Source organism: Dermacentor variabilis, chromosome 8 (genome assembly GCF_050947875.1).
Source record: "Dermacentor variabilis isolate Ectoservices chromosome 8, ASM5094787v1, whole genome shotgun sequence".
Classification (NCBI taxonomy): Eukaryota; Metazoa; Arthropoda; class Arachnida; order Ixodida; family Ixodidae; genus Dermacentor; species Dermacentor variabilis.
The window spans coordinates 107,657,780-107,684,136 of record NC_134575.1 but is presented as its reverse complement, the minus strand read 5'-3'; the positions used below and the strand labels follow the sequence as shown (position 1 = coordinate 107,684,136).

Here is a 26,357-nt window from a genome sequence, read left to right as displayed (position 1 = left end):
GGATTCGATCCCACGACCTCGTGCTCAGCAGCCCAACACCATAGCCACTGAGCAACCACGGCGGGTAGCGCAACTATGAGTCTGCGCATACCCGGTAGCATATACCCACGAGAACGACCCACGTGTTAGACTGCGCTGCCTTCGGAAACGGCACATATTCTTAGACTGTGCTATCTTCGGGCTCAACCCATATTTTTGGTTAGGTTACGTAGCCAGAAGGAAAAATGGTCTGACAACGCCAAGAATTCTATTTGCACTATTAAACATTTCCGCTTGCTTCTAAACATCAGAGGATACACACTGATCACTGGGTACTTGGAAGCACAGTGCCTACCACGTGGCCATGAGCATTTTTGTGCCACTGCAGGCATGTCGACTTTTCTTTGTCAGTGGCGGCAAACAAAGAGCGAGTGAGGCAGAAGATAAAAAAGAATTCCAGCACAGCCCATCTCACGATGACTGTCAACGGCAACGCACTAGCGTTGAATCGATGCAGCGACACAATGTATTGCCATCATCATGACGAGGTATGTTTGAAGCATGTACAGCAATGGGACTCTCTCTCTTTCATGCTTCCTGAAGCACACTCAGCACCATCTAGTGCCACCGCCGTTAGGTCTGTGCATGGACTCCGAAAGGCACGGTGTGACAATGCATGCGAACACTGAGAAACTTGTCTTGTGGCAACCGTGCTTCTCTCTTGCACTTCTTTTTCTGGACACACTGCACCATCCAGTGGCACTGCCGAGAAGTCCACGGGTGGCGTCCGAGACAGCAAGCGTGGCGTGCCAGTGCCTGTGAACTCTGAAAATTGTTCCCTCGCTTGCCGCACACTCAGTGCGCACACTCAGTTGCCCAATTTGGCGTGAGATTCATTGAAGAGCGGTACATACCCGAGTGCATTTATGGCTCAGCTCGCTAAAGCGTTGGGCGTGAAAGGCGTTCGTTCTAAAGTGTCACATACCCAGTGCCGCCTGCTAATACATTGATTAGCTGTCCTCGAGGAACCTGTGTGACGTGGTTTTGATTCTGCTCAGCATTGGGGAAATTCAAGGGACTTTTTCCATCACTGTAGCGCAACGGTGGCACATACCTAGATACCCAGGTTGGTGTCAAAGATGTTCGTTGGATAGCGGCACACACTTACTGGCACCTACCCATAACCCAAGGTGGCATCAAAGAGGCTCGTAGAAGACCAGCATAGACTGAGTGGAACACACCCAGTTGCTCAAAGTCAGCGTCACAGAATTTCTTTGAACAGCGGTGCCTACCCAGACCCGCATCTACAGCGACCCATGTCGGCGTGAAAGAGGTGCGTTTAAGAGAGGCACGTGCACAATCCCACATACTCAGTGACCCAAGTTGTTCCGATGGTTGGCTACAAACCCTGTTACCTCACCACAGCAGCCTGATGCACTATCCATTTGACCACGAACTACCCAGTGGCCTAGGTAGGTGGGAAAACGGTAAGATACAAACACACATTGAAAGCCCTCCAAAAGTGTGCCAAGTAACTTAATAATGCTAATGCAATAAAAATCTGCTCCATGCTTTCCCAGCAATCCATATGTGCTGGCTCGAAATCTGCAACAACTTGAGGTTCAAGTTTGGCGGACTCTGCAAAGCTCGATATGTGGAGCATAATGCTACTGCAACATTTTGACACCGTCGAGCTGTTGCAAAGCAGGCAGCCCAAGCTTCCAAGTTCCTTCCCAATACCTTTGGCCAACACTTTCATTTTGTGCAGACTGTTCTTACCGACTGGCTTCAGCAGCGTACGTGGGTACCAGCCCTTCATTGGTCAAGGAGCGCTGGTTGCCAAAGGAGCCGCGGCGAGAGAGTTCTCCGCTTGCCTGCAGGCGACTCTCTGACGAGTCTGATGTCTGCGTGAGAACAACACGGACCTTTTCACTCGTCTGAACCCTTCTGACATTCCTCCCAAAAAAAAAGTGATCCATTGCGAGTAAAAAAGTATACTAAATAATAAGGGTGTGCAAATTATGAAATCGTCGAATTCAAACAAATATAGAATATTCTTGCTTTCTAAAGAAAGTGAAATATAAAGGTACCATTGAGTCCAGTTGAAAATAAAAACACTTATTTATGCTTCGTGATGCATTAATGCCATCAACAACTGGGTCTCAGGTCAATTGCGAAGTCGACATGTGTGCATACTGCAAAAGACGAGGACTGAAGGAAGAACACAACACAGGCGCCTGCGTTGCGTTCTTCTTTCAATCCTTGTCTCACCCAAGCACCACATTATCAACTGGAAAGCATGTAAATGAGAAACAGCGGAAAGGTGATCTCATCCGATGCACCAGTGATCATGACAATAATGAAACAAAGGAACGGCATGTCACCAGATGCACACAGCAGAGCGTCATGCCTGTTTAAGGACCCAGGAGCAATACAAAAACAGTGCATCTCATTTTGGATGAATCCAAACACATAAAGATTGGTGAAATAATAAATTGCGTTGCCTAAATGAAGGCAAGCTCACAAGCTGCCTAAGCTGTGGCATGCTTATTTGACGACCAGATAATATTGTGCAGAAGTGACCTCGACGTGCTCACTCAGGAAATGGTGTGTCTGCTCAAAAATCGATCTTTCTCCCTCAGCAGAATCATTTGGAAGAGTCTCCACTTGCATGTAACGTACATCTTTTTTTTTTTTGTAGGCTTCAACAACTACTGTTTCTTACCTAAAACTTGAACAGAAATTAACATTCGACAAGTTCGACTAGTAAATTCTTGAATCGAATACATATAGAACAACAAGGACTATTCGATTTGCATTTGAAATTTCAAATATTCTCACACCCCTACTACATAACAGTGTTGGTCTTGTACTTTTAAAACAACCATGCTTTTGTTTCAATTCACTGCTACTTCCTGAATGAATTGGCAAACTTTCTTGCATTTATTCAGCTGATTCTTCCAGCTAATGTCACCTACGTCACTGTTCAGACAGTCAAGTAGATATGCAGTCATGTTGAAAGAATTCCCTAGTAGTTTAGTAACTCCTTCATTCGCTTTAAAGGGGTCCTCAAACACTTTTATATGACATCACTATGAAATTATGTCGCCTCATGAATCTCAGACTGCAAAATTTTTAAAAATCCTTCAAGCACAAGCGAAGTTAGTTGCAGTTATCAGACTGATCAGCAGTTTTCCGTCTCTTTTTATTTCTACTAGCGTGCTGGAAATTACATGACAGAGATGGCAAAGGGGCATAAGGGACAAAAAGGTTGAATGCGAGACGACTCACGGCAGCACCTCGTGGTGGTCGTGTGCAGCAGACACAGCAACGCGCAACTGTCACGTTCAGACTGGCAGTGCAAGAACAAAATGGCTTTTCTGTCTTTTTGAGATTGCAGGCACATACATTTTTCATTCATTTAACTCAAATGAGCAATAATTTTATTACTGAGTGAGGCTTATAGAGCGTGAAAAAGACAAGGACAAAAGTGAGACGTGACACACACAGGCGCTAACTTGCAACTGCTTTACAGCATTTATTACTGAGAATGTTCTCCCGATTGCAAAAGCAGTCGATAGCTGTTGTGGGTAAAGCGGCTTGTGATGGTGCTGCATGACAACATTGCAAAAGTGAGAGCAAGTGATTTTTCACTGCTTTTGACACGAGATTGTAAATTCGATCCTGCATGCAGTGCGATGATATTTGGTTCGCGTATTCACAGGAGCCTTATTAACAGATCAGCAGCACATTCTTACTATGTTACAAAATTGCTTCAGGGCCCCTTTAATTGCATCTTTCTGCCGTGACAAAAGAATTTAAGTTGGAACGCCACCACTCTTGTCGTGACGAGAACCGTGACCTAGCTTAACACACTAGAGATAACAGCAGTGATACATCTTCGCAACATGGCATCACATTTTCCATTATAAAGGTGTGTGTACAACTAAAAAAAAAAAAAAACTTTTACCATAGTGATGAGAATAACAAAAAATTTAATTGAGGCACTGGTGTAATCACAGCCAAAGGGTGTTAGCATTGAGGTGAACGTGAAAAGGTAAAAAAATGAGAATTTTAAGCTAATCTGTGTTAGCAAGTTATCATACTGTTTTGCAGATCAGTCCCTCCTACTGGCAGGAGACATGGTAAGTCAAGAAAGATTCAAAAGTGAAAGGCAAGGAACAATGTCACCTGGTTATTTCTCGTAACAGCCCACTGCGACATGAAGGATTTTGACAGCATCCACTCAACCATAGTATCCTATCTTTTTTTTTTTTCAATGCCTGTCCATCGACGCTAAAACAAGGGGGTGCCACTTTCCAAGTTGTTGATAACACTTGGGGCACAGTTAGGGTCATGTCGAGTTTCTTTCATAGCATGTCATACCCAGCGAAAGTTGTCCATAGCTTAGCATGAACAAGTGTATAAATGTCTGAGAATGCGAACCCGCTTCTAAAGGGACCATGCAAGTTTTGAGACAGCAAACTTAAGAAAAAAAAAGAAGACTGCAAGCTTTTTCTTAGTTATTGAGAAAAAAGGAAGCAACAAGAGCCACTAGGTGGCAGTACTTGCCTTGAGAGAAATTTTGGACACACTCAGTTCCTGCACGAAGACAGCAGACACAAACACATGCACATCATGAAAAGTGCACATCAAACATGCAACATGCATCACAGCATGCAGAAATACACAATGATGACTCGGCAATCTACAGAGTGCAGTGCTTATCTCGTACGGGGGATCTTTCATCAGGGAAAGCATCAGAAGCAGTTCCTTGAAATATAGTGCCATGATAAACAGAAAATGACAACTGAGAGCACAACACCAGATGCGTCTCTTTATTTACACGAAAAAGATGTTTAGTGCAGAAAAGGGAAAAAATGAAAATGAACCTAGGAATACAACACAGGTGCTAACTTCAGACTGAGATCATTTACTTGCCTTAAGCGTATACTACGTGAAAATTGTTAAAAAACAATGCATGCATGCTGCAAGCACCTCAAGGCCTAGCACCATCTCATGACCTCTAGCCATGAGCACAGTCAAGGTATTCTTTACATGTTATGTAAAGAGAAAGTTATCCAAGCAAGTTATTGGTCAATATTATACACTGTAGCCATGTGCACGTTAGGAATAGGATGAACCCCAGGTCCAACCCTGAATTTTTTTCATCCAAATGAATAAAAAAATGCAGAAATGCTATCACACTGCAACTGCTGAAGCTCAGACGAAATTGAGAATGTAAAGGTGATTTATTTCTTTTGTGGGTCTTTTTTATATATGTTATACATACTGTGACGGTAGTTTTGCAACAGTAATGTGGATGGCAACGATTACATGTCATCATTCTAATTATCAGCCTGGCTTTTGAGTCCACCAAAGGATGTCGTGTGAAGGCATTTGCCAGTGGTAACTTACACCCTGCCTGTGTGGGCAAACTGAATCCCGAGCCTCCAAATTTTCTATTCTCATTGTTATATCTAACTTTCCTGCTGCTCTCAACTGTGTTTCTCCTAGGCCTGACACAAGTTCTATTGCTCTAATAGACGGTTGGCTTCTTGGCACATGGCGGTTGGTTACAACCAGAAGCACTGACGCTATCATGACATGCAACACCCCATGGCATTTGCTATCTTTCTTGAGCCCTTTCCAAGGGAATCTGACTGATTGTTTGCTCAAATCTGGTTCTATTCCAACGCTTCAAGCCCCTAGACGTACATCACAGGAAAGGAAATAAAGCATTCAGTTGGTGTTGCTAAAGGCTGTGCCGACCGGTCAGCTACCTGGCTGGTAGGCAGCATCACCTGCAATTCGAAAGCCTGCTCACTTTTCAGCCAGATTGAGCATTTTGAGAGGCACAGTCATAAGCAGTATGAGATGGATGAGTGAACTCATTTTCAAGCACTGATTACTTGTGATGTGCGTATTTGAACCTGCCATCTTAATGTGTAACAACTATGTTACTCGTTGACCATTTAGTCTCATTCAACGTTTTTAGGCTGCATGTGTGAATTTAGCCGCCATGACTTCCTGAAAGCAGTTTGGGTGCTCCATTTTTACATTGCTCGAGGGGGTACACTACAGCTCCGTTAGAATGACTGCGTCAGGGAACTGTTTGAATAATTACTTTACTTTATTTTCATGCTTGCCGCAATGAAAACAACATTATTAATTGGTGGAAACAACTCAATTTTCCCACTTTGCACAGTAGTAATAATGCCACTTTGCCACTGCATGCCTGTAATGTTATAAACGCACATGCAAGAATGTAGTCTTAAAAAGAAAAAAAAAGGTGCAGTGTGGCGAAGTGCATTGCTTTCTAGCAGGAAAAAACATATGCAAGCTCATAAGCAACAATGAATACTGATGGACAGCAATGTGGCAGACCAGTCAACTATCACCACAAATGTGTACTGCATGACATGCTCCATATTGTTTAATAATCACCATGGCTTTGTGAACATGCTGTGTTAGTTAAAAGAGACCGGACTGTGCTACACACTAGGAATGTGTGACACTATGTGACACAGTCATCTCATTGACCCAGGTCAATGAGAAGACAGTGACACACGTGATCATGGTAGTCTAGTGGCTATGGCAATACTCTGCTGGGCTCGAGACCCCGGGTTCAATCCCGGTCAAGGTGGCCACATTTCAATGGGGGCGAAATGCAAGAACTCTCATGTAATTAGATTTAGGTGTACAATAAACATCTCAGGGTGGTGAAAATTAATCTGGAGTCTCCCTCATAAGTGCCTCATAATTCCATTATGGTTTTGGCATGCAAATTTTCAGAATGTAATTTGATTTAATTAGTTTGTTATCTCATCGCTAAAGAAGGCAAGCCTCCTTGTTGAAATGTTGGCTCCAGGCTGGGGCTTTCATTTTTCAACCACTGCTGATGATTGTGTCGCCTTGTGCGACTCTGTGACCCTTTGCCAGACTAACTTAGACAAACACAATGTCAGATACTTCCTTCTTTCTTTCTCAACTCTAATCTTCAGTACCCTATTTTCCTTTTCTCCAGTGCAGGGACAACAGCAGGAGATATATTCTGCTTATTCTTCCTGTCTTTCCTTATCTCTTTTTCTTGAAAACATCAGACAGAAAGATCACACAAAAAGTGACAGTGTTTGCCGTCTAAACTAAGCTTAGACCCGTCTTTTGTGCTTTTTGATCCCCTTATAAATGGTGTTATAATTTCTTCCCAAATACTCTGCACAGAATTTCTGGATCTCCCCCAATCTCCCCAAATGAACTTACTATTGCAGCTCCTACAATTTCATGAATTAAGAAGGTGTGTCGATGGGGGTGTACATGCCTGTTATACTACACCAACTATGTACTAATACTACTATGTACTACTACTACTACTACTACTACTACTACTACTACTACTACTACTACTACTACTACTACTACTACTACTAATAATAATAATAATAATAATAATAATAATAATAACAACAAAGGAATCCACAAATCAAACCGGGAGTGAGAGCAGCTTACCTCAAGTGTTGCCCGACTGTTGCTCCGGCCGCCCATGCTCCGACTTCGATTGCTCCTACGGCAATGCAACACTGGAGTAAGCCAACTGCATGTGATTCTGAAGTGGTTACAGGCAAGGTACAGCCCTCTAAGATAAAAACCACACAGATTGTATTTCTTTTCAACAGCATCATGCAGTACTGGTGCATCGATTTACACCTGAAGATGACGACGCTGTTATCATACACTGGAACATGTATTGCAGAGCAACATGTGTAAAGTACTTGAATAGATTGGGATGAAGATTGAGGACAGAACAGGAGCACCAACTTTCAACAAATGGTTTATCTGTAAGCGAGGCACACATATATATTAGCACGTGGCATTTGTCATGGCTCATGGACGTCGTCAATGTATTCTATGTGTGCCACGGTTTCAAATAAACCATTTGTTGAAAGCTAGCACTCATGTTTTAGTTGGTGACACCGTCGAACAGGTTTCGGCAAGTATTACTGTACCACTTCACAGTAAAATCACATTAACAGTAAATGAATGTGTTGACTCCACGCCATTCCAAAATGAAAAAAAAAAAGAAAATTGCGGCGGAACCCATCTCACAATGCCAGTCGACGGCAATGCATTAGCACTGAATCAATACAGCAACACAATTTATCGCCAGCTTCAGAAGAACGTATGTATGAGGTGTGTGCTTCAGCGGGACTCCTGTTTCGTGCTTCTCTAAGAACACTGTTTTGATCCGACTGCTGGTACGATCTGTTGGGAACTCGGCGCTGACGCCCGTGGTTGTACCTGGGTCGCAAGCCCCAAGGGTAGCGTTGGCCTGGCGGCCTGGGGTACAACTGGAAGCATCCGAAGGTCCCGGCAAAGCATGAGTCGACTCGTAACAACGAAACAACTTGTTTATTTTAACATCGCAAAGAGTTGGCGGTCAGGTTGACCGAAGTAGAGAGACGGGAGAGCACTTCACTCAACAGAAGAAATCGGAGCCCTCCTTTTGGCGTCCGGGGGCAGCTGTTTTTATACTCTCGCAGTTGAGGGCAAGAAGGAACCCCTCAAAAGACGAGCACGTGAATGTACAATGGGCTAATGGTGACGCACACTGTCGTAGCGATGCCGTAGCACCATGTCGAGCACGATCTCGTAGCACCCTGTCGTGGCGCTGCCGGTCGGACACAATGACTGTAATGAGAGGATGGTCCCTGCTTTGGCATCGCCTGTTTCGGGCACAATGACTGGAACGAGATCCCTGCTTTGGCATCGCCTGTTTCGGGCACAATGACTGGAATGAGATCCCTGCTTTGGCATCGCCTGTTTCGGGCACAATGACTGGAATGCGAGGATGATCCCTAGGCGGTCGCATCGCCGCAGTCGCGCCTGGAAACACCTGGCGATGAGTGTTGCGGCGACGACGATCGGGCCAAAATGTCTGCCGCCCCGCCGCAGTCGCGCCGGCAAAACCACGTGTCGCAGGCGAAACGCAACAACACTCGGCGCCATCTAGTGCTGCCACCAGGAAGCCTGTGCGTGACCTCTGGAATGCATGGTGTGCTGGTGCAAGCGAATGCAGAGAAACGCACCACGTGCAAACAACGCTCCTCTCTTGCACTTGTTTTTGGCCGTGCTGCATCCCCTAGCGGCACTGTCAAGAAGCTTGTGCGTGGCTTCCCAGACGAGAAGTGTGGCGCACTGGTGCCTGCGAATGCTGAGAATTGTCCCCTCCCTCCTTGGCCGCACACTCAGTGGCACATACTCGGTAACCGAAGTTGGTGAGAGGTTCATTAAAGAGGGGCACATGACCGGTGCTCTGATGGCGTAGCTTGCCAAAGTGTTGGCGTGAAAGGCATTCACTGAAAAGCGGCACATACCCGGTGCGTTTGTGGCACAGCATGCTAATATGCTGTCCCTGAGGGACCCTTGCGATGCAGGTTTGATTCTGCTCAGCTTGGGATATTTTTAAGGGATTTTCCTCGTCATTGGAGAGTGGCACATTCCCATTGGCACATGCCTAATCACTAGAGTTGGCGTCAAAGACATTCACTGAATAGCGGAACACAGCTACTGGCACATACATACCCAGTGACCGAAGCTGCATCAAAGAGATTCATCAAAGACCAGCACAGACCGAGTGGCACAGACCCGGTACTCCAAGTCGGCGTCAAAGACTTTCTTCAAACAGTGGTACCTACCCATTCCAGCGTCTACGGTGATCGATGTCGCCATTAATGAGGTTGGTTGAGGAGCTGTACATGTGCATACATTGCCAGACACGCAGTGACCCAAGTTGGTCTGGTGGTTGGTTTCGAACTCTGTTACTTTTGCATGGCAGTGTGATGGGCTAACCATTCCACTGATGAGTAACCAGTAACGCATCAATATGTCGGGAGCCGGTTCCATGTGCAATTTCACAGACCCTTCGTGACAGCGGCTCAGTGGCTATGCTGCTGAGCACGAGTTCAATTATCGATCATTGCAGACACATTCAAAAGGAGGTAAAATGCAAGAATGCTTGCATACTTAGATTTGGGTGCACATACATATTAAAGAACCCCAGGCGGTCAAAGTTAATTAAGAGCATTTCACTACAGTGCCTACCATAGCCTCAGTGTTGATGTTCAACCCAATCAATCAATCAATCAATCAATCAATCAATCAATCAATCAATCAATCAATCAATCAATCAATCAATCAATCAATCAATTTGATGGCTTGCGGCCTGCAGCTCCAGACTAGTTGAAAGTTAATTCATAAACAACAGTTACATCGCCTTTAAAGAGAACCAAAACGAGACCTTGCAAATTTTGAGAATGGTCTGTGTAGAAAAATGGGGCAAAGGCGAAAAAAATGCTTTGAAATCTGGCGTCGACACTGACACAGCATTGCTGAGGTATCGAGGCGAAATCCAAGAAAAGCCAATGCTTAATTTTCTTCAGGAATTATGAACCTCTGCTGCCAAATTAATGAAAATGTAGTACTCAAAGAGAATGCTGCCAATGGAAACTAACTCAATGCTGCAATTTTGCGTCCTTTTAAGCAGGGAAAAATATATTTTGCAGTCAATTCAATATTTGAAGGAAATGAAATTTTTTCAAATTCTTGTTTTCAACTCGATTAAAAAATTTCGCTTTTGAAGCTAGCAACGCTACCACACCAGTGTTAAAGTGCCGATAATTCTGTCCTGCCATACAACTCTGTAAAACTATCACTACAGTATTTTGTGCCAGTGTAGGAATGACTAGCAAATGATGGTTCTGGATTGTTGCCTTGGCACAGCCAGATGTTGGGATTTCAGTGAGCTCGCTGGAGTTTCAATGTTTTAGTCCAAGGATGCCACTTTGATCACCTTCTAGTACAATTGGTATTGCAAGTTGACACAATGCAGGCTCCACTAAAGTGCTGAATTCCTGCGCTGCTGGTATACTAATGCTGGCTCAAAATCAGGATTCCAGGTTACGTGCCTAAACTGCAAAAATATTCAGGTTTGTTATTTGTCCCACACTGCAATTGTTTACTGCCGATAGTATGCAAACCCTTTTGCATCGTGAAGTATTCAGATGCCCTCAGCAGGAGCAACCCAAACGCAACCTCTACCTCTACTAAGCACATCATTGCTTAGTTATGTTTCAAGGAACACTCTTGTAAATGAGACACAGTTGGAAAAAATGGCCAACACAACATTGGCTCCGCAGCGAACTAGTGCCTTCAATGACAATAGTTGAACAAACTGCAGAGAGCAGTGTGGTGGGCGGAGCAAATGGCAGCAGAAGTGCAGATTTTCAAAATAAGTAAGTGTGGTGTTAAAGGCGATCATCACTTCACATAAGTGCTTCAGGCAACGTGACATTCGTGAGGGGGTCTAGTTATACGGCAGAGAGAAATCCGAGGAACAAGGGTGTCCAAGCCAGTACGAAACACTGAGTGAGCTACCCTCCAGCTGTACCCACGTCTGCAAGCGCTCAAATGTCAGCACTACTGCGCAATGCAGGTGGCGTAGGCTATTAATTAGCTGGAAGCCGCCATGAAGCATGTCGCTGCTTCAGTCAGAGCTACGCAGTGGTATACAGGCTTCTTGCCCGAAGGAAGGGAAAGTCTGTGCAATTACACATACTTTTTTGCTATAATTTTTTTTTATGAGCAAAGCAACTGAAGTGTAAGCAACAAGTGAAAACCGAAGCACTCACGATTGGTCGACGGACACGCCATACCGTTGAGAGAGCAGCTGGCTTCGGAGGCGCAGGTATTGTTTGCGGAATGCGACGCATTGCTGAAGTCATGGATGGGAGCCGCCACATGGAAAGCAAACAAAAGAATGAAATGACGCTCATCCATCACTTGAGGCATGCACCCAAACAAACTGAGAAATATGAAAAAAAAAAGAAATACAAATGTAAGTCATAACATTTCTGCCAAGCCATAAACGGCGGCTTCTAGATTACAACTTGTGAAGAAATGATATTTCGGCATGAGCACGGCTACCAGTCAAGACAGCAGTATGTCTCCTTAAAGCACCAATTAATTTTATCGACTTAACGTTCAGTTTTAACACATTTTCTTAATTGTGTCTAAATGCAAATTAAAACTCTCAGCAACAAAGCAGAGTAGTGTGCAACTTCGAATTTTTTTGGCGAGTTTTCGTCCCATCCACAATTGTGCATTTCATACACTTCTAACTCTACACTTCATGTACATAAATGCAGTAGGCAAAGTTATATGCACCATATATTGAAAACACCCAGCCACGTTGAGAAATTTTTCTGATGCAAGTCATTACCATTAATAAACAATACTGAAAGATGAGTACTCACTAAATGACTACATACTACCGTCCCGAACAAACACTATGGCTGGAAATTTTTTTCTGTAACACTCTTTAAGCAATATACTGAACAATTTTGTAGAATTTTGCAATTTTGGTTCAAGCAGGAATGTCTTAAGAACTATAAAATGTGCTTTAATAAACATCATTCTTTTCATAAGTAGTTATCAATCTTAGGCATTATCCTAGCGCATGAAATTTACAAAGAATAAGGTCAACTGATAGAAAAACACTTGGAACTAACACGTAACTTTACTCACAATGGTATTGTGAGAAAGCACACGCCTTAAGTGTGTCCAGTTCCATTTTTCCTTGTCCGCAACATATTGCGTTTACTGTTTCTACATGGATTACTGACAAGTCTGTGGAGAGGGCGAGGTCAATTAGACCATCTCCAGTTTATTGAGGGCTTATGAGGCAGGGCATGGCGTTCAAGGGGAATGAAGATGGTGCTTGCGTTGCAGTCGCACCGTGCCGGAGCTGGCTTCATTGTCCTCCTGTGTGCCTTGCGTGCTGGTGGCAGTGTCACATGATGCCCCTGCCCAACACAAACGTTTAGGGAGCGTGAGGAAAAGGAAAAATACATTAGCTAAAGGAAAAGAAAAGAGGGCAACGAGCGCAGACAAGTAAATGCCTCAAAAGTAGATGGCGCTAAATTTACTGTCCGGATGAGAGTTCCCATATACAGTGTTTCTGACATGCGCACAGTGCAAGCACCATGACTATTTATGGTTTATGTAAAAGCTATTCACAAAGACTAGTGCAGCTGTGGACCAAGAGAATTCTACGTCGGAAACAAAATGGACATGACTAGCGCAATGTCACATTTGAAGAGGTCGTCTCTGAGAGTGCCAATCAGGGCACCTTTGACGATGCTGGAGATTGGGTGATGGGGTGTGAAAAGGTTGCGAAGGAAGCGGCGTGTCCCGTATTACCACAACAGGCAGAATGCCTGGTGAAGTGATGCAAGCATTCCACACTCTTGCAGCGTCATCATTGTTGAGCTCGGATTGGTAACTGCTCCGAATGTTGATGTGGAGCAAGTGAACAGTAGGCACCCTTGCGTGATGCATTGTGATTATGGGAGGCAAAACGCTGCACCCTTGGTGGAATGCACCTGCATAGATTTCAGCGTGTGGGTGTCCGCTGAGCTTTAGTACGATGGTAACATTGGCATCGTTTTTGCTTCCGGCGTTTATGGCAGGATGACAACATTGAAGTGTCCGATACAGGTGGTGACAGAAAATCTTGGCTCTGCAAAGCTGTCGCAGGCTTTTATGGTCGTTCCTCAGGTGATCTTTCTGGAGAGTGCTGGATGGTAGCAGTGTTGCCCGCCGGGACCTCTACAACTGCGCCTACTTGGCAGGATTGGTGCGCCATGACAAGTTAAGGTGGCGCAACCCTCGATACACCGTGACTGAGAAGCTCAGGGCGAAGGGGAAGCAAATGAGACTGCATGCGGAGGCATATTCGTATTTTGATAAGAACTGCAGTTGACTGAGACCTGCAGATAGGCACTAGGAAAGCAGCACTAGCAGGATGCTGTGCCAGTGCCATCATGACGGCATGCTGGCTGCATGAGGCCAGTTGGGACTCTGCACTGTCCAAAAACTTTGGAGTGCCCTCACCAAATGTGCTTCCTGAAAGGGTGATATTGGGTGGTGAATGCTTGGAGATGTTGGGTGATGGAGCGCACAACTTCTGTGCAAGTGTGTCGGAGGTTCTTGGCAGTGATGGAGATGCAGTACGCTGGACGAATTCAAGGTGGTGCTGCATGAATAGTGGCACTTAAGATCTGTCACGAGAAAGGCTGTGATTGGGGAGTGAATGGAAGCTATCGGAAAGCCAGGAGGAGGTCCTCCAGTGGGAGACAAATACGGCTAAGGTGGCAGACCGCGAGCTGCAATTTCAGCATCAGGAGCATCTTACGCAGCTGGCTGAGGTAGAGCCATTTTGTACGATGATTGTAGTATTTGTGGGGTTGGAGGAATGGCACTGCTGGGTTCCAGTAGAGCTAGCACAAAAGTCCGCAGCCCGTAATTTTAAGCCTGTGGCCCACGAGGTGCGACATCACGAAGCAGAGCAGGAAGAAGCATAGCTACCGTGATGAGGTGCCGGTCCTGCTGTGATGTAATGCCACAGAGACTGAATCCGACGTTCAGCTTGAGTAACCAGATGGCCGGGCTTCCCAGCCTGAGCTCCGGGAACGGCAGTGGCTAGAGGATGCTGCACAACAGTGTGCCTTATTCAGGCATGCTGCCAAAGTACATAGTCACCAATGTGGAGAGGGCAATGTCAGTTAGACCATCTCCAGTTTATTAAGGGCTTCCGAGGCAGGGCACAGCATCAGAGGAGGAATGAGGAGGATGGTGCCTGTTGTTGTTGCTTGAGTTGCGGCCGCTTGCTTGCAGTGCTTGTTGCTGCACCGTACAGCAGCCGGCTTCATTCTCCTGTGTGCTTCGCGTGATCCCTGAGCTGGTGACAGTGGGGCTACCACAAGTCCAGTTAGCAACATTGGGGACACATAAATATACCTCTATTTTACGCATACATATATGATAAACATAATATGTCACCTCATTCTTTTGTGACTCCCTGAGCAGCTGGCTCCGTCTTCGTATGTACAGTGTGCCTGCAAAACAGAGCTGGACTGTTATATGCAGATAACACATTTCCAACGTGCGTCTTAGCGTTCCAATTGGATTTGCAAAAAAATTGAAGTGTGCAACCACACTTAGGTTCCGGCTGGCTTTCAGTGAATGCTGAAAAAGATTACTCTAAAGCGTCACCAGTGGTATGAACATATTCCATTGAATCTTGGCGCGTACAGTCACTTTCGATCGGTGTTGTGAAGCGTTAGTATCCTAAACTGAATTCTTCAAGCTTGTATGTGTGCGCGCTCTACCGGCTAGGTCGTCTTTATCATACAGAAGCAGTACACTTCGATAATCACAGTTGCGACCAATCAAGACGAGGCTGCGATCAAGTAGGGTACAAATATTTTAACAGGCTGAGCGCATCGGTATAGAGTGCAGTTCATGCACCGAGCTGTTGCGGCAACGCTGAGGAAACATGTGCTCACATGACTGCTCAAACACAGCGTGACCACTCGCCGTCAACGTGGACAAGAAACTGCTGCTCATTTTGTGAGGAGCAGCGTCAAGCTACTACATGTTTCCACGGCACACCCGTGTCCGCTAAACAGTCCCGAAGAACAGCAGGTGTCCCAGGCGGGCGCGAAACGTGAACCGAAACTTACGAAAGTTGGGGTCGTTCGGCGACCTGTAGGCGTTGTAGCGGGCGTCGATGGCGAGGACTTGTTGCCAAACGGTTGCCATCGCTTGCGCCACCACCACCGAACACGTCGTGTGGCTGTGGAGCGCCGAGGAACGTGTATGCTTATTTACATTTCACGTACGAAGGCTAAACAAACCGCACTGGCTACGGCGGACGCCATAGATGTCTGAGCAAGTAGTCTGTAAAAGCAAGTGCACTAGCATGTCGTCAGCTGCGATACTCCCCTCGCACAATTTGTTTCAAAAACGAACAGTATTAATATTTGCGCGACATCTACAAAAAAATTAATTATTTATGTTTTTATTAAAACCTGCTTGCAATACGTAAACATACCTTTGTTGGTTATACATAGATGGCGCAAACATTTGGTAATGGCATAATTTGGTGCAAATAACGTTGCCGAATTTGTTTGAATTTTGACGCTGAACGAATCGTTATCTTTATGGAACAAACTATGGGGGCGCTAAACTCGCAGCTTCTTTCCCTATGTCGTCTGCAATTTAAGAAACGAGGACTTTCCCCAGACTTGTGATTATGCTTTTTGTGCCAAATTAAATCTTATGATGGTGAAAATAGATGTTTGAGCTTAATTTAACCACAAAAAAGCTGCTCGCAAAGCAGATACAATTTTTCTAGGTACTATAGGGCGTCACAAACTGGGGACAAAGTTTTTTGGCATCCGCCATTTTACTCTCTATATATGGCCGCCATTTTGTCCACCGCCCAGCGAGCGTAGAGCCGACTTGTGGGAGTGCGCTGCCTGCTCCGTGCGGTTGGAGGTGGTGTTAGTAGTGGTGGTGTGTTTTGTTTTCTTTATCTTCTCGAGGAGAGTTGTGGTGCTCCGGCGGCGTGTTGGAGGTGGTGGTGGCGTTTCGGTGAAGCGAAAAAAAAACAACATTGTGCTTTTTGTGTCCTCCTGTCGTCGGCAGGGAACTCCGTTGCAAAGTGGCCCGGAACAGTTAACCCGCCGAGTGGGGACGTAAACACGCTACACACGAAATGCAAGCGATAAAGTGCGTGGTCGTCGGCGACGGGTGAGTACTGCTACTAACCGCAACCTCTCTCTCGAGGTCCCGCACCACGCCTTCTTTGCTTCGTGTGTGCTCTCCGCGCGCTCCGTAGCAATGGTTCGGCGTCCTCGTGCCAAACGTAGGTGTCGTCGGTTGATGTTTCGCGAGACTCTTCTAAGGGAAAATCTTTATCTCCTTGGTGTCGCCAGAACTCGGGCCCTCATCGATGTCCCCTTGTGAGCCAGAAAGCGATTTTCTTGTTTTTGCTAGTTGTTCGCGGACCTGCGAAGTGTTCGCTCTGCTTTAAACACTTTGGCACGCGCGCCGGCAAACCCGTTTCTTTTTTCATCTCGTCTAGTCTTCCTTCCCCCTACATCTGAGCGCCTGCTCAGCCAAAAGCCGGTCGGTTTTTCTCTCGAGTCCGGAAAAAATGAACGCCGGCGGAAAAAGGCTTCCCCGGATGACCGCGAAAGGCACGTTGTGCTGGGAAGCCCCCTTGATGCTCCTTTGCGTTTAGGGTGTTTCTTTTATATATATGTATATATATGTGCCGGGAAATTCGTCGTTGAAGGGCGGTCACGTGTATACGTACCACTGCTAGTATGTAGTACGTTCCGCTACAAAGCGACGGACTCGGCGCCTCGTCCCTGATTGGCTTTGATTGAATCGTCGCCGCGGCTTTAAAAAAGCGAGGGACTGTGCGACAGTCGGTTCCTCGTGTGGGCTGGCACTAGCGTCGTCGGTTGGTCGCGTCTCCTGCTGGAGAGATAAAATCTAGGCCGGGGAGGAACTGGAGTCAGAACGCGCTACCGCTTTCGCAGTACCGCCGCCGACACCCAGTCAGCGCGGGGAAACCACGCGTGCCAGGGACCAGCTCCTCAGGAAGTCCGTGATTAGTCGGCAAGCATGGCTCATCGCGGCCAGTCGGTTTTTCATCTGTTTCCTCCCCGGCCAGGGACGACCGCCAATTCTGTCCACTTTCCCTCAACTCCAGAAATAAACTAAAATAAAGAAAAAAAAAAGGGGGGGGGCAGGGGTTTTCGAAGGTATAAATTTGTACGCCCCGAAAACCGATCAGGCATTGCCTTTCTCAAGTTTCAGCTGGCACATTTCCATACACATTTTGAATGGAAGGGAATCACGTCTGGATTTGGGTGTCGGGGAGGCCGTTCGCTTTGGCGTGGAGTCGAGGTCGTTACGTAGGTAGCGGCCGCTGTCTCACGTCAGCCTTTCTTTCCTCCGTGTCGCTGGCGTACGACGTTGGAATCTTTTTATTTATTTTTTTTTTTCGCACGCCCGTCCTCTGCCTCCCGCGCGTGCCGGCGCCTACGCGGCTGAAAAAAAGAAGTGCGGAAAAAAAGAAATGGCAAGACAGTGTCGGTGCAGGCGAAGCAGCAAAAATACGCCCTGACGGCCGTGTTGTCCCACTTTTTTGAGGTCGTGTGCGCGGGCGTGCTACGCGAGACCACAGCACAGGACGGCATTGTAATAATAATAAAAACGCAGCCACCATGCAGTGTTCTTGCGACGCACGCCTGGGGACCGCTTATTCATTCGCGTACAACTCCCCTCCAGGCGGTTTCGCGGGCGGGTCGGTGACTGGCCCGCAATTTGCGCTATCAAATCGTTCGGTACGTATAGGTCGGTGTGAGCAAACACGGGCGTAATTGGAGCCAGGAACAAACATTGCGCCGTGGCGTAATGTTATCGGTCAGGCATACCGCGGGCGAGCCGATTTGTGAGCGCGCGGTCATTCTATCACTCGCCCAACGGTCGGTCTGCTGCTGCACCTGTGCGCTTGAAAGATAACGCGTACAGGAAACAGATAAAAAAAAATATGTGTAAAGAAAAAAAAAGGTAAACCGCGCCAGCTTTCCAACTGCCGGTAAAGCTGGATTTCTGCTCTCCCGATCACATTCCTGTGGCATACGTGGTGTGGCGTAGTTCTTTATTTTATTAGTTTTTTTTTTGCAACCTCCACACAGCTTATTTGCTCTCATCTCAGCGCGCGCATGTGGTATCGGGTGTCGACACCTCATGAGCCGTTTTTGCCGCCCGTGACAGCGGAACACCCGCCCTCACTGGGAAACCTGTCGTTCTCGGGTTGGTGTTTGTCACCTACCGAGAAGAAAATGCGATACGCACTACTCTACGGCCGGCGCTGTGGTAATCCGAAGCTCGCCGCCCACGCGGCATTCGGGAAAGACGTGTGGTGAATGCGAAAACGCCCGGCCGGCTGCGTAGCAGACGAAATTCGCCCGGAATGAGTCGATCGTCTGCTCAGCTCACGTGCACGTTTTTGCGTCGTCGCGAGGATTGATAGGGAGGGAGATCAAAACGTTCCAGAATAAAAAACAAATCTATACGGTACAAACGCCTTTATAAAGAAGCGAATATCATTCGTTATACAGGTCACTTGGCTATAAACGTTGCATCCTTCAAAACATTGACTAAGGCAATATAAGTAGGTTGAATGGATGGCTGGAAACAACTTTATTTCAAATCTGGCGAAGTTTAACGATCCGGGCTCAGGTCTCCCGTGAGGGGACTTTGAGGCTTTACCTCGTTGCTGCCTCTTGGGCCTGCTGAACTGCCTACTCTTGTCTTGAGGTTGGAGCTGCGCAGAGCAGCGGCCCACTTCGACGCAAGAGCCTCTGGAGCTACTGCCATTCTAGCTGATATAACAGAACACTCCCACAACTCGTGCGAGAGCGTCGCTATAGTTGCCTGACATAACTTGCAAAGAGCACTCGGGTATTGCACTGGGAAAATGTGCTGCAATCGCACTGGACTGGGGAAGCTTTGCGTCTGCAGTTGTCACCTGGCGACATATCAGTTTGGGATGAGGTGGGGGCCATATCCGCCTGCCTAGCTGGTAGTGCTTGGTGTCTTATCTGACTAAGCGTTCTTGCGTGTTTCGAACCAGAAGTTCCGAACTCAAAAAGGGGGTCTCCGATTCTGCGCGGTGGGTCAGTTCTCGTGCAGAGCAGTGTGCCACCTCGTTCGGGGGGCCCTCGTAGGTGGGGGTGGCGACTAGCGCTGGGAACCACATGATTGCAGTGCTATAGAAGTGCTGTCGACCAGCTTTCCTTAAGATCTGGAGAGCATTTGGAGGAAATGCACCCCCACATGTAGTTACGAACTGCGGTTTGTGAGTCGCTAAGAGCTACCTCGCAGATGGGGTCGGTAAGCGCACTCACCACCTCTACCGCTGTTTCTGGGTATTCTGTGCTGGCATGTTTCTGACCGTGTTGGACGTGGTAATTGAAGCAGAGTTTCCGCAGGATGTACCAGCCCGTAGCATTAAGTTACAAAAGAAACCATATGCGTTCTCACGTTAGGTTTTTGTAGTTGACATATATATTCCAACATCATTGTGACATTTACATCTAGATATCTGTGATTTTTTTCTTTCTGCATGTGCTGCTTCACAATGTAATTGACAACTGATATCGTTGAGCGTGCTCACTTGGAGGTCCTGACAAAGAATGGTGGAAGGGAGTCTAATGCTGCTAACATTTCTTGAGTTGCCATCACTCTATTCTCTGCTGTCTAATTCTTCTCTCTGTTCTTAGGATTGCTGACAGACTTGCACATTGCCATTGCAAAATAGCAACAAAGGCCCTGTGTGGGTGCTTTGGCATAACTTCACTCTATAAAGCCAAAATGTGACCAGACACGCATGAATTACTTCTTTAGACAGGCATGTTTGTTGTAATGCTCTGTTATTTATAGCGGTGCTCACAGTACAGGTGTAGGGTAGAAAGCTGGCCAGGCCATGTTGTCCACTTCACTATTCAGGTCATTTCTCAACAAAGGCCTTCATTATAACAACGTTTGACTGTATTTTGATGGGCTTAACTTAGATTGCTGCATTCATCAATGGTCATTGCAAGACAGTCATAGATGGCCTTTCAGTATGCAGGCATCCTTCTTAATTTGGATAGGCATGAGTGTCTGGGTAGCTCTATGCAAAGTTGTGAAGACTGTGTGGAAACGTAACATGCCAAGCTTCCCCATTGGATTGTGTGTGTGCATTTTGGACCCATTGTGATCGTTTGCTTGTTTGAATGCTATGGTGAAACAAAATAAAGGCAAATAGTGCCATCCTCGTAAAATTACAGGTCAGACTCCTTCGTTCTCAATGATTTCCAATTGCTCGCATTCTTTGTCTGCAATACCTGTCTTATGTCTGTCTATCAATTTCCTATAATTCTGTGTTGCTTTCGAATGAATTTCTCTTTGAGAGAGGTATCCGTTGCATTACTTATGAATTGGACTGTCTATCCTATGCATTACATGATCTTCCCAACTCGGCTTCTACCTTGTAGCCTACTTAGTTTTGAACTCTAATATATACTGCTGTTTTTCTATCTCTTGTGGTGTTCCAGAACCATAAAGTGGCTTTCCGACATTGCGTCTTTGCCCGAGACATAGCAGCCGTCGCCACTCGTATGACTGGCTTGAACGTTTTCGTATATATGCCAGGTGTGGGGCACATGTGTGCACAGTTGTCCAGTTGAGCATTGTACCTTTGCCAGACCTTGTTCCAGTGCACTTGGAGAGAGAGGTCTTTACATGGTGTGGGGCTTTTCAATGCCAGAACTGCCGTGACACCTTGCTCAAGGACTATGGTACATTAATTGTACTATGGCCTCAGTACTTCCATTGAATGCTATACCTTCTTAAAGAGCACAATATAAGCTGATTGACTGTGTTGGACATTTTCACAAATTCTTCCCGTGAATTCAGAGCAGCTTTTGTTGTTTAACGGGAATGCTTGATGTCTGCCTCGATGTCTGTGAGGGAAACTTGAAGGTGTAGTGGATGTTGCGAAGTCGCATTACAGTAGGCAAGGCTGTGACGCTGATTGCAAGGGGTTAACTGTTTACTAAGATAGAATAGACAAGCGATAGAATGGAAACTATTTAAACAGACATCAGAATAAGAGTAAAAAATTACATTGATTTTACAAATTTGGTCTTCTTTCTCTTCGCCCAATCTCAACTGAATCTCCAAATGGCCCTGCATATACCTAAAAGCATCTCTAACGTCCCCTTTGCCCCATTGTTCGTCCAATCACACTGCGGTGTGCACAGTGGGCACACAACGGTGCTCCAAGGTGACGCTATATAGGGGGTTCGAATACATCAAGGCCGTCGCCACACATCCTTTGCAGTGCAATGGGTCTCTTGTCTCACAACCTCACAAGACGCACTTCCCCAAAGAAACCACTTCCACGGCTGTTGGGGCATCTGGTCCATTCGCGGAATGTCTCGGCATGGTGCGGTTCACCAGTGAGAGATTGACTTCAAAGCCACAGCACTGCTTCTGGGACGTGACTGGCGGAAGCCCCGACTCAGGCTTATGCACTCTCCATAAACCACGGCTCCCCCACCCCCGATGGCTATAACTCTCCCCTGCTGTATGGTGTCGAACCACGCATCTCTTTTGACCACCCCGTGTGACCTTTACATCTAGATGCCCGCACAAAAAACTGTAAGCTGAACTCCACTGCGTGGATTGTTTTTGTCAATAAGGTAAAAGGTAGCATGTAAAGTAGGCCACTTTAAACACACAAGTTGAGCAGGCAGTCATATAAGACATGTCTTCTCGCCCAGCATGTGCTAGCTGTTGATTAATTGGGGCTCTGACTGGTTGGAGAAAGGCCATTGTTCATAGTGACAGTGTTATCGTGACATTACACCTGCATTTAAAGTTTATCACATCTCTTCTGCTCTTGTGTGATGACTGATAAAAAAAGGAGATAATTCTTTGTACCTTGTGCACTGGAAAACCACTACACCCATTTTATCTGTCCGTACAGGAGATCACATATCACAGCACTCTTCGTGGCAGTAGCTGCTACAAATATTGTGTCACTGCACACAGGCGCTGGAACTGAACGTAGAGGCAAAAGTAATTAAATGGCCAGGCATTCTCGCGCGGCTTTATTAGTGGTAAGGTGACTGTTTGCCCCCAAGCCATGCATTATTGCCATAACAGCTGGCCATGACAATGTTTAGAGCTGATCTTTAGTAAAACATGGTAGCTCTGTTATTGACTGCGCCATTTTAGAGGCTTGTGAGCACAGTGACAGCTCCTTTATTCCCTACAGGTGCCAATTAATTCGGTCCACTTAAAATTTAGTATCATCACATTTCTCGCATCTTCAGAATCGGGAAAAGTGCACAGCTGTAGAACGGATTAATTATTTTGAATTTGTCGGTGAGTTTTCATACAAGATCTCTCTACATAAATATCAGATGCGTTATATCAGTGCGTTATTCTTACATCTGACTTAAGCTGGGCCATGCATGTTGAGCATATTACTAACAAGGCAATAAAAAAACTTGGCTTTTTAAAACGCCGTCTGTACCTTGCAAACAGTGACACAAGACTTCGTGCATACATCTCCCTTGTCAGAACAACCCTCGATTACGCCTCAATTATTTGGAACCCTCACACAGCTAACCTTTCTGATTGCATCGAATCAATTCAAAATAAGGCCGCCCGCTTTATTTTGCGCTCCTACTCTCCATATCAAAGTGTGTCAGCATTAAAACAGACCCTTAATCTTCCGGATCTTGACACACGACGGAAATATTTCCGTCTGTCTTTTTTTTCACTCCCTTTACTATAGTGGTTCATCTTTTTCATCTGCTCCCATCTTACCCGCCCATTATCTGTCCACCCGCAATGACCATGTATGCAAAGTGGCTCCCATATTTGCTAGGACCAAAAAATTCCAAAATTCCCCTTTCGTGTTATCAGTGAACGAATGGAACGCCCTACCTGAAGATATTGTAACAATCACTGACCCGTCTGCCTTCCAATCAGCCCTGCGCACATTTTTAAATGTATAAAATGTTCAGCTGCCACTTCTTGATTGGCCTGTGTTACATATATGTATAATTTCTAAATTTCCATTTACCCGCACCCACCTGCCACTTGTGCCTTGTTGAAAAGTGCCATGTACAGCAAATATGAATTGTACCATGTACTCTCGCCCAAATTACTTTTCGTTTTTTTCCCTTTTTTTATCTTTCTTTTACAAAGTGTTTCTTCTACTGAAATCTGTGCTTCTTGCCTTCAGTCATTTTTATTACAATATCATGTGTGAATTGTATCCCCCCCTATGTAATGCCTCTCGGGGCCTTTAGGGTATTGAAAATAAATAAATAAATAAATAAGAGAATGTCAACTATTTCATACATAGGCTACTACTTGTAAAGCACCTTGACCAACCACTAGAAAAATATGCCCAATTCAAAACAGTGAAAAACAATGAAAGGAGTGAACCTGCTGCATGACAACGGGCTGGCACCAAGGGTATGCATCCAACCATCTATGTACCAACTCGTTTTACTGAAACACTTTACACATATTCAAACATGCAGCATATGTCCTATCACAAGTGTTTCAAGATGTGTGCAACATGTTTTAAATATCAATATTCTTACTGGTGAATTTGCTTTTTATGCACTGTCTGGGCATGCAGAATAGGGTGCACAGTGCCTGAAGGGTTTGTAGAGCAATGGAGGAAGTGTAGTCTGACACCCTCTCGTGGGTGCGACAGGCAGGCTTGCATAACACAGACACAGGACAAAAGGAATGGACTACCTTTTGTGCCTGCATTTTATGCGCTTGCCTTTTCATACCTTGAAACCCTACCAACTTGTTCCGATTTCTCCTCATTCTAAATTGGCTCACAGCTAATATGCCCTTCTGAGGTTGAGGGTTTGACTCCTGGCCAGCATGGCCACCTTACGGTGGGTGCGGAATGCAAAAGCACTCATGTACCATGCTTTGGGTGCACGTTGAAAACTTCTGGGTTGTCAACAGTTAATGTGGAGCCACTACTATGGTGTCTCTAGTAGCTCCTGTCATTAATCAACTGCGGTGCACAAGCTTGCATAACTTCTGTTTCTTACTTGGCAGCTATTCATGGTGTTATACTTGCCTTATTCACAAAATCTGGAGAGTGATCATTATAACCATTGTTGACCCTGGGCAGATACTTCAAATTAAAGATGGCCCATCACAGTAGCCATTTATTTTAAAAGTGGTATGCAGTGTGCAATACAAATAATGTAGGCTCTTTCATACCACAAATATTGTCTCTCACAATTGGACACTTCAGTAACTTCAGCTTTAACTAACTCCATGCAGTGAACTATGTGAATGGCAGTATGTTCATCATGCTTTGATTGCAGTATGCGAGTCCAGTTTCCAAATGCTGTTGTCTGGAAAAATGGCATTAGGTGAAATAACATTGTGATATTTTGCAAATTAAACTACACAAGCTTAAGCTGGAATGTCTATAGAAAGTACCTGTGATAAAAAGTGTCAACACTGTTTGCAGTGTTTTGTAGGTCTCTTGCAAGTTGCAATGCAAGTCCTGCATTGTTGCTTCTCAGCACACAAATCTCCTACAAGTGAAAATGCATTGAAGTGATTTGTGAGCTCTGGTGTTCCCCCTTTACTCTCTTGCTAGCGAGCAGTGAATAAAGAGTGAAGAGAAGCGTGTTGGGCCTCCCCAGTAACGAGTGGTAATTGCAGCGCTTGTTACATGTCGTGCTGGAATCTACCTTCTCCCACGTGCGGCAGCAACACAAAAGTGCTTTGGCTGCAGTAGAGCGAGGGCTTCGTGCAACAACCGGTGGCAAGCTGAGTGCGAAAGTTCTAAATTGGTTGCCCCCGCTTCCGCCCCTGCCATCTGGCTCTCCTTTTCCGGGTCGTGTTGCAGCTGCTGGCTACGCTACCCGGTCTTCCTTCAGTTTCGGAAGTGGGTCTCCCAAATTTAACCCAAGGGCAGTGCTGGCGGATAAGCTTCTGCCATCCCCCTCTTCACTGCCAGGGACAGCTTTCGTGTGTGTTGAGTGCAGCTGCCAATGGCTTGTGTGTTGCGAGGGCAGGTCAATAAAGGGAAAGGGAGCAACTGCAGGGTGCCCCCCCCCCCCTGCTGCCCGTTTTTCTTTCCGACCCTCGGGAGATGTGCCAGTATGATGTGATGTAATATTTTTACCTGTTTCAAGACCCTTTGCCTTTGTGTATGTGTGATGCGAGTACACTTATCTAGCTTTAGGTGCACTGTAAAAAAACTCCATGCGATCGTAATTATGCCATAGCCCTCGACTACAGTGTCTGTCGTAGCCCCAGTGTTGCTTTTGGGTGTTAAACCCCACAAATGAGGCTAGGTTCACCTAAGCAAAGTAGTCATGTGGGACCTGGAAGGTTGACAAGGAAATCGCCAAGCAAATGAAAATGGAGTCCATGCGGAAGGTGCTCGAAGTCAAGACTGGCAGCATTAACCTGTGCGGCCGAAACTTTGAGGATGAGAAGGGAAAACTTCAGAAAATATGAACTATGCAAAACGATGGCTGTTGTGTTAAGATGATACTATGCATTGGGGAGCTGATATTGTACTTCGCATTAACAGGAGGTAAAGCCGAGTATGCCATGTAAAGCATGGAGCAAACAACTGGTTGTCTGTTAGGGTAGTATACCGGGTGTCAAGGTAACGGAAGGATGCCAGAGGATTGGTTACTGGGATGAGATTAGGAAATTTTTGGGGATAGGATGCAGCTGGCTGATGCAAGGGTAATTGAGGGTCACTGGGAAGGTGCTTTCATCTTGCAGTGGTTGTAAAAATAGGCTGACAAAAAAATCAATTGTTGATGCTATGCTGTGCCTCCCTTCCCCCCTCCCCACTGCAGTGCTTGGTATCACATATTTCAATCAAAATT

At 45.9% G+C, this 26,357-nt stretch overlaps 2 protein-coding genes across 3 annotated transcripts in view; one reads left to right on the top strand and one right to left on the bottom strand.

Annotated features, from left to right (window-relative positions):
- LOC142590536 (WD repeat-containing protein 13-like) overlaps window positions 1-15,785 on the bottom strand; it is a 47,322-nt gene extending 31,537 nt beyond the window's left edge. Inside the window, exons 1-5 of one of the 2 annotated variants that reach the window (XM_075702729.1) lie at window positions 15,561-15,785; window positions 14,878-14,933; window positions 11,667-11,749; window positions 7,489-7,543; window positions 1,759-1,883 (exon numbers count right to left, since the gene is read on the bottom strand). In XM_075702729.1, coding sequence (XP_075558844.1) covers window positions 1,759-1,883; window positions 7,489-7,543; window positions 11,667-11,749; window positions 14,878-14,933; window positions 15,561-15,639 — 398 coding nt within the window. In that variant the 5' untranslated portion in view covers window positions 15,640-15,785. Of the gene's footprint in view, window positions 1-1,758; window positions 1,884-7,488; window positions 7,544-11,666; window positions 11,750-14,877; window positions 14,934-15,383; window positions 15,503-15,560 lie in introns of those variants that run through there. The other variant, XM_075702730.1, reaches the window with a different exon arrangement.
- Window positions 15,786-16,302: 517 nt separating this feature from the next.
- Window positions 16,303-26,357, top strand: part of Rac1 (ras-related protein Rac1) — a 34,253-nt gene continuing 24,198 nt past the window's right edge. Inside the window, exon 1 of the mRNA XM_075702727.1 lies at window positions 16,303-16,632. Coding sequence (XP_075558842.1) covers window positions 16,598-16,632 — 35 coding nt within the window. The 5' untranslated portion in view covers window positions 16,303-16,597. The remainder of the gene's footprint in view (window positions 16,633-26,357) is intronic.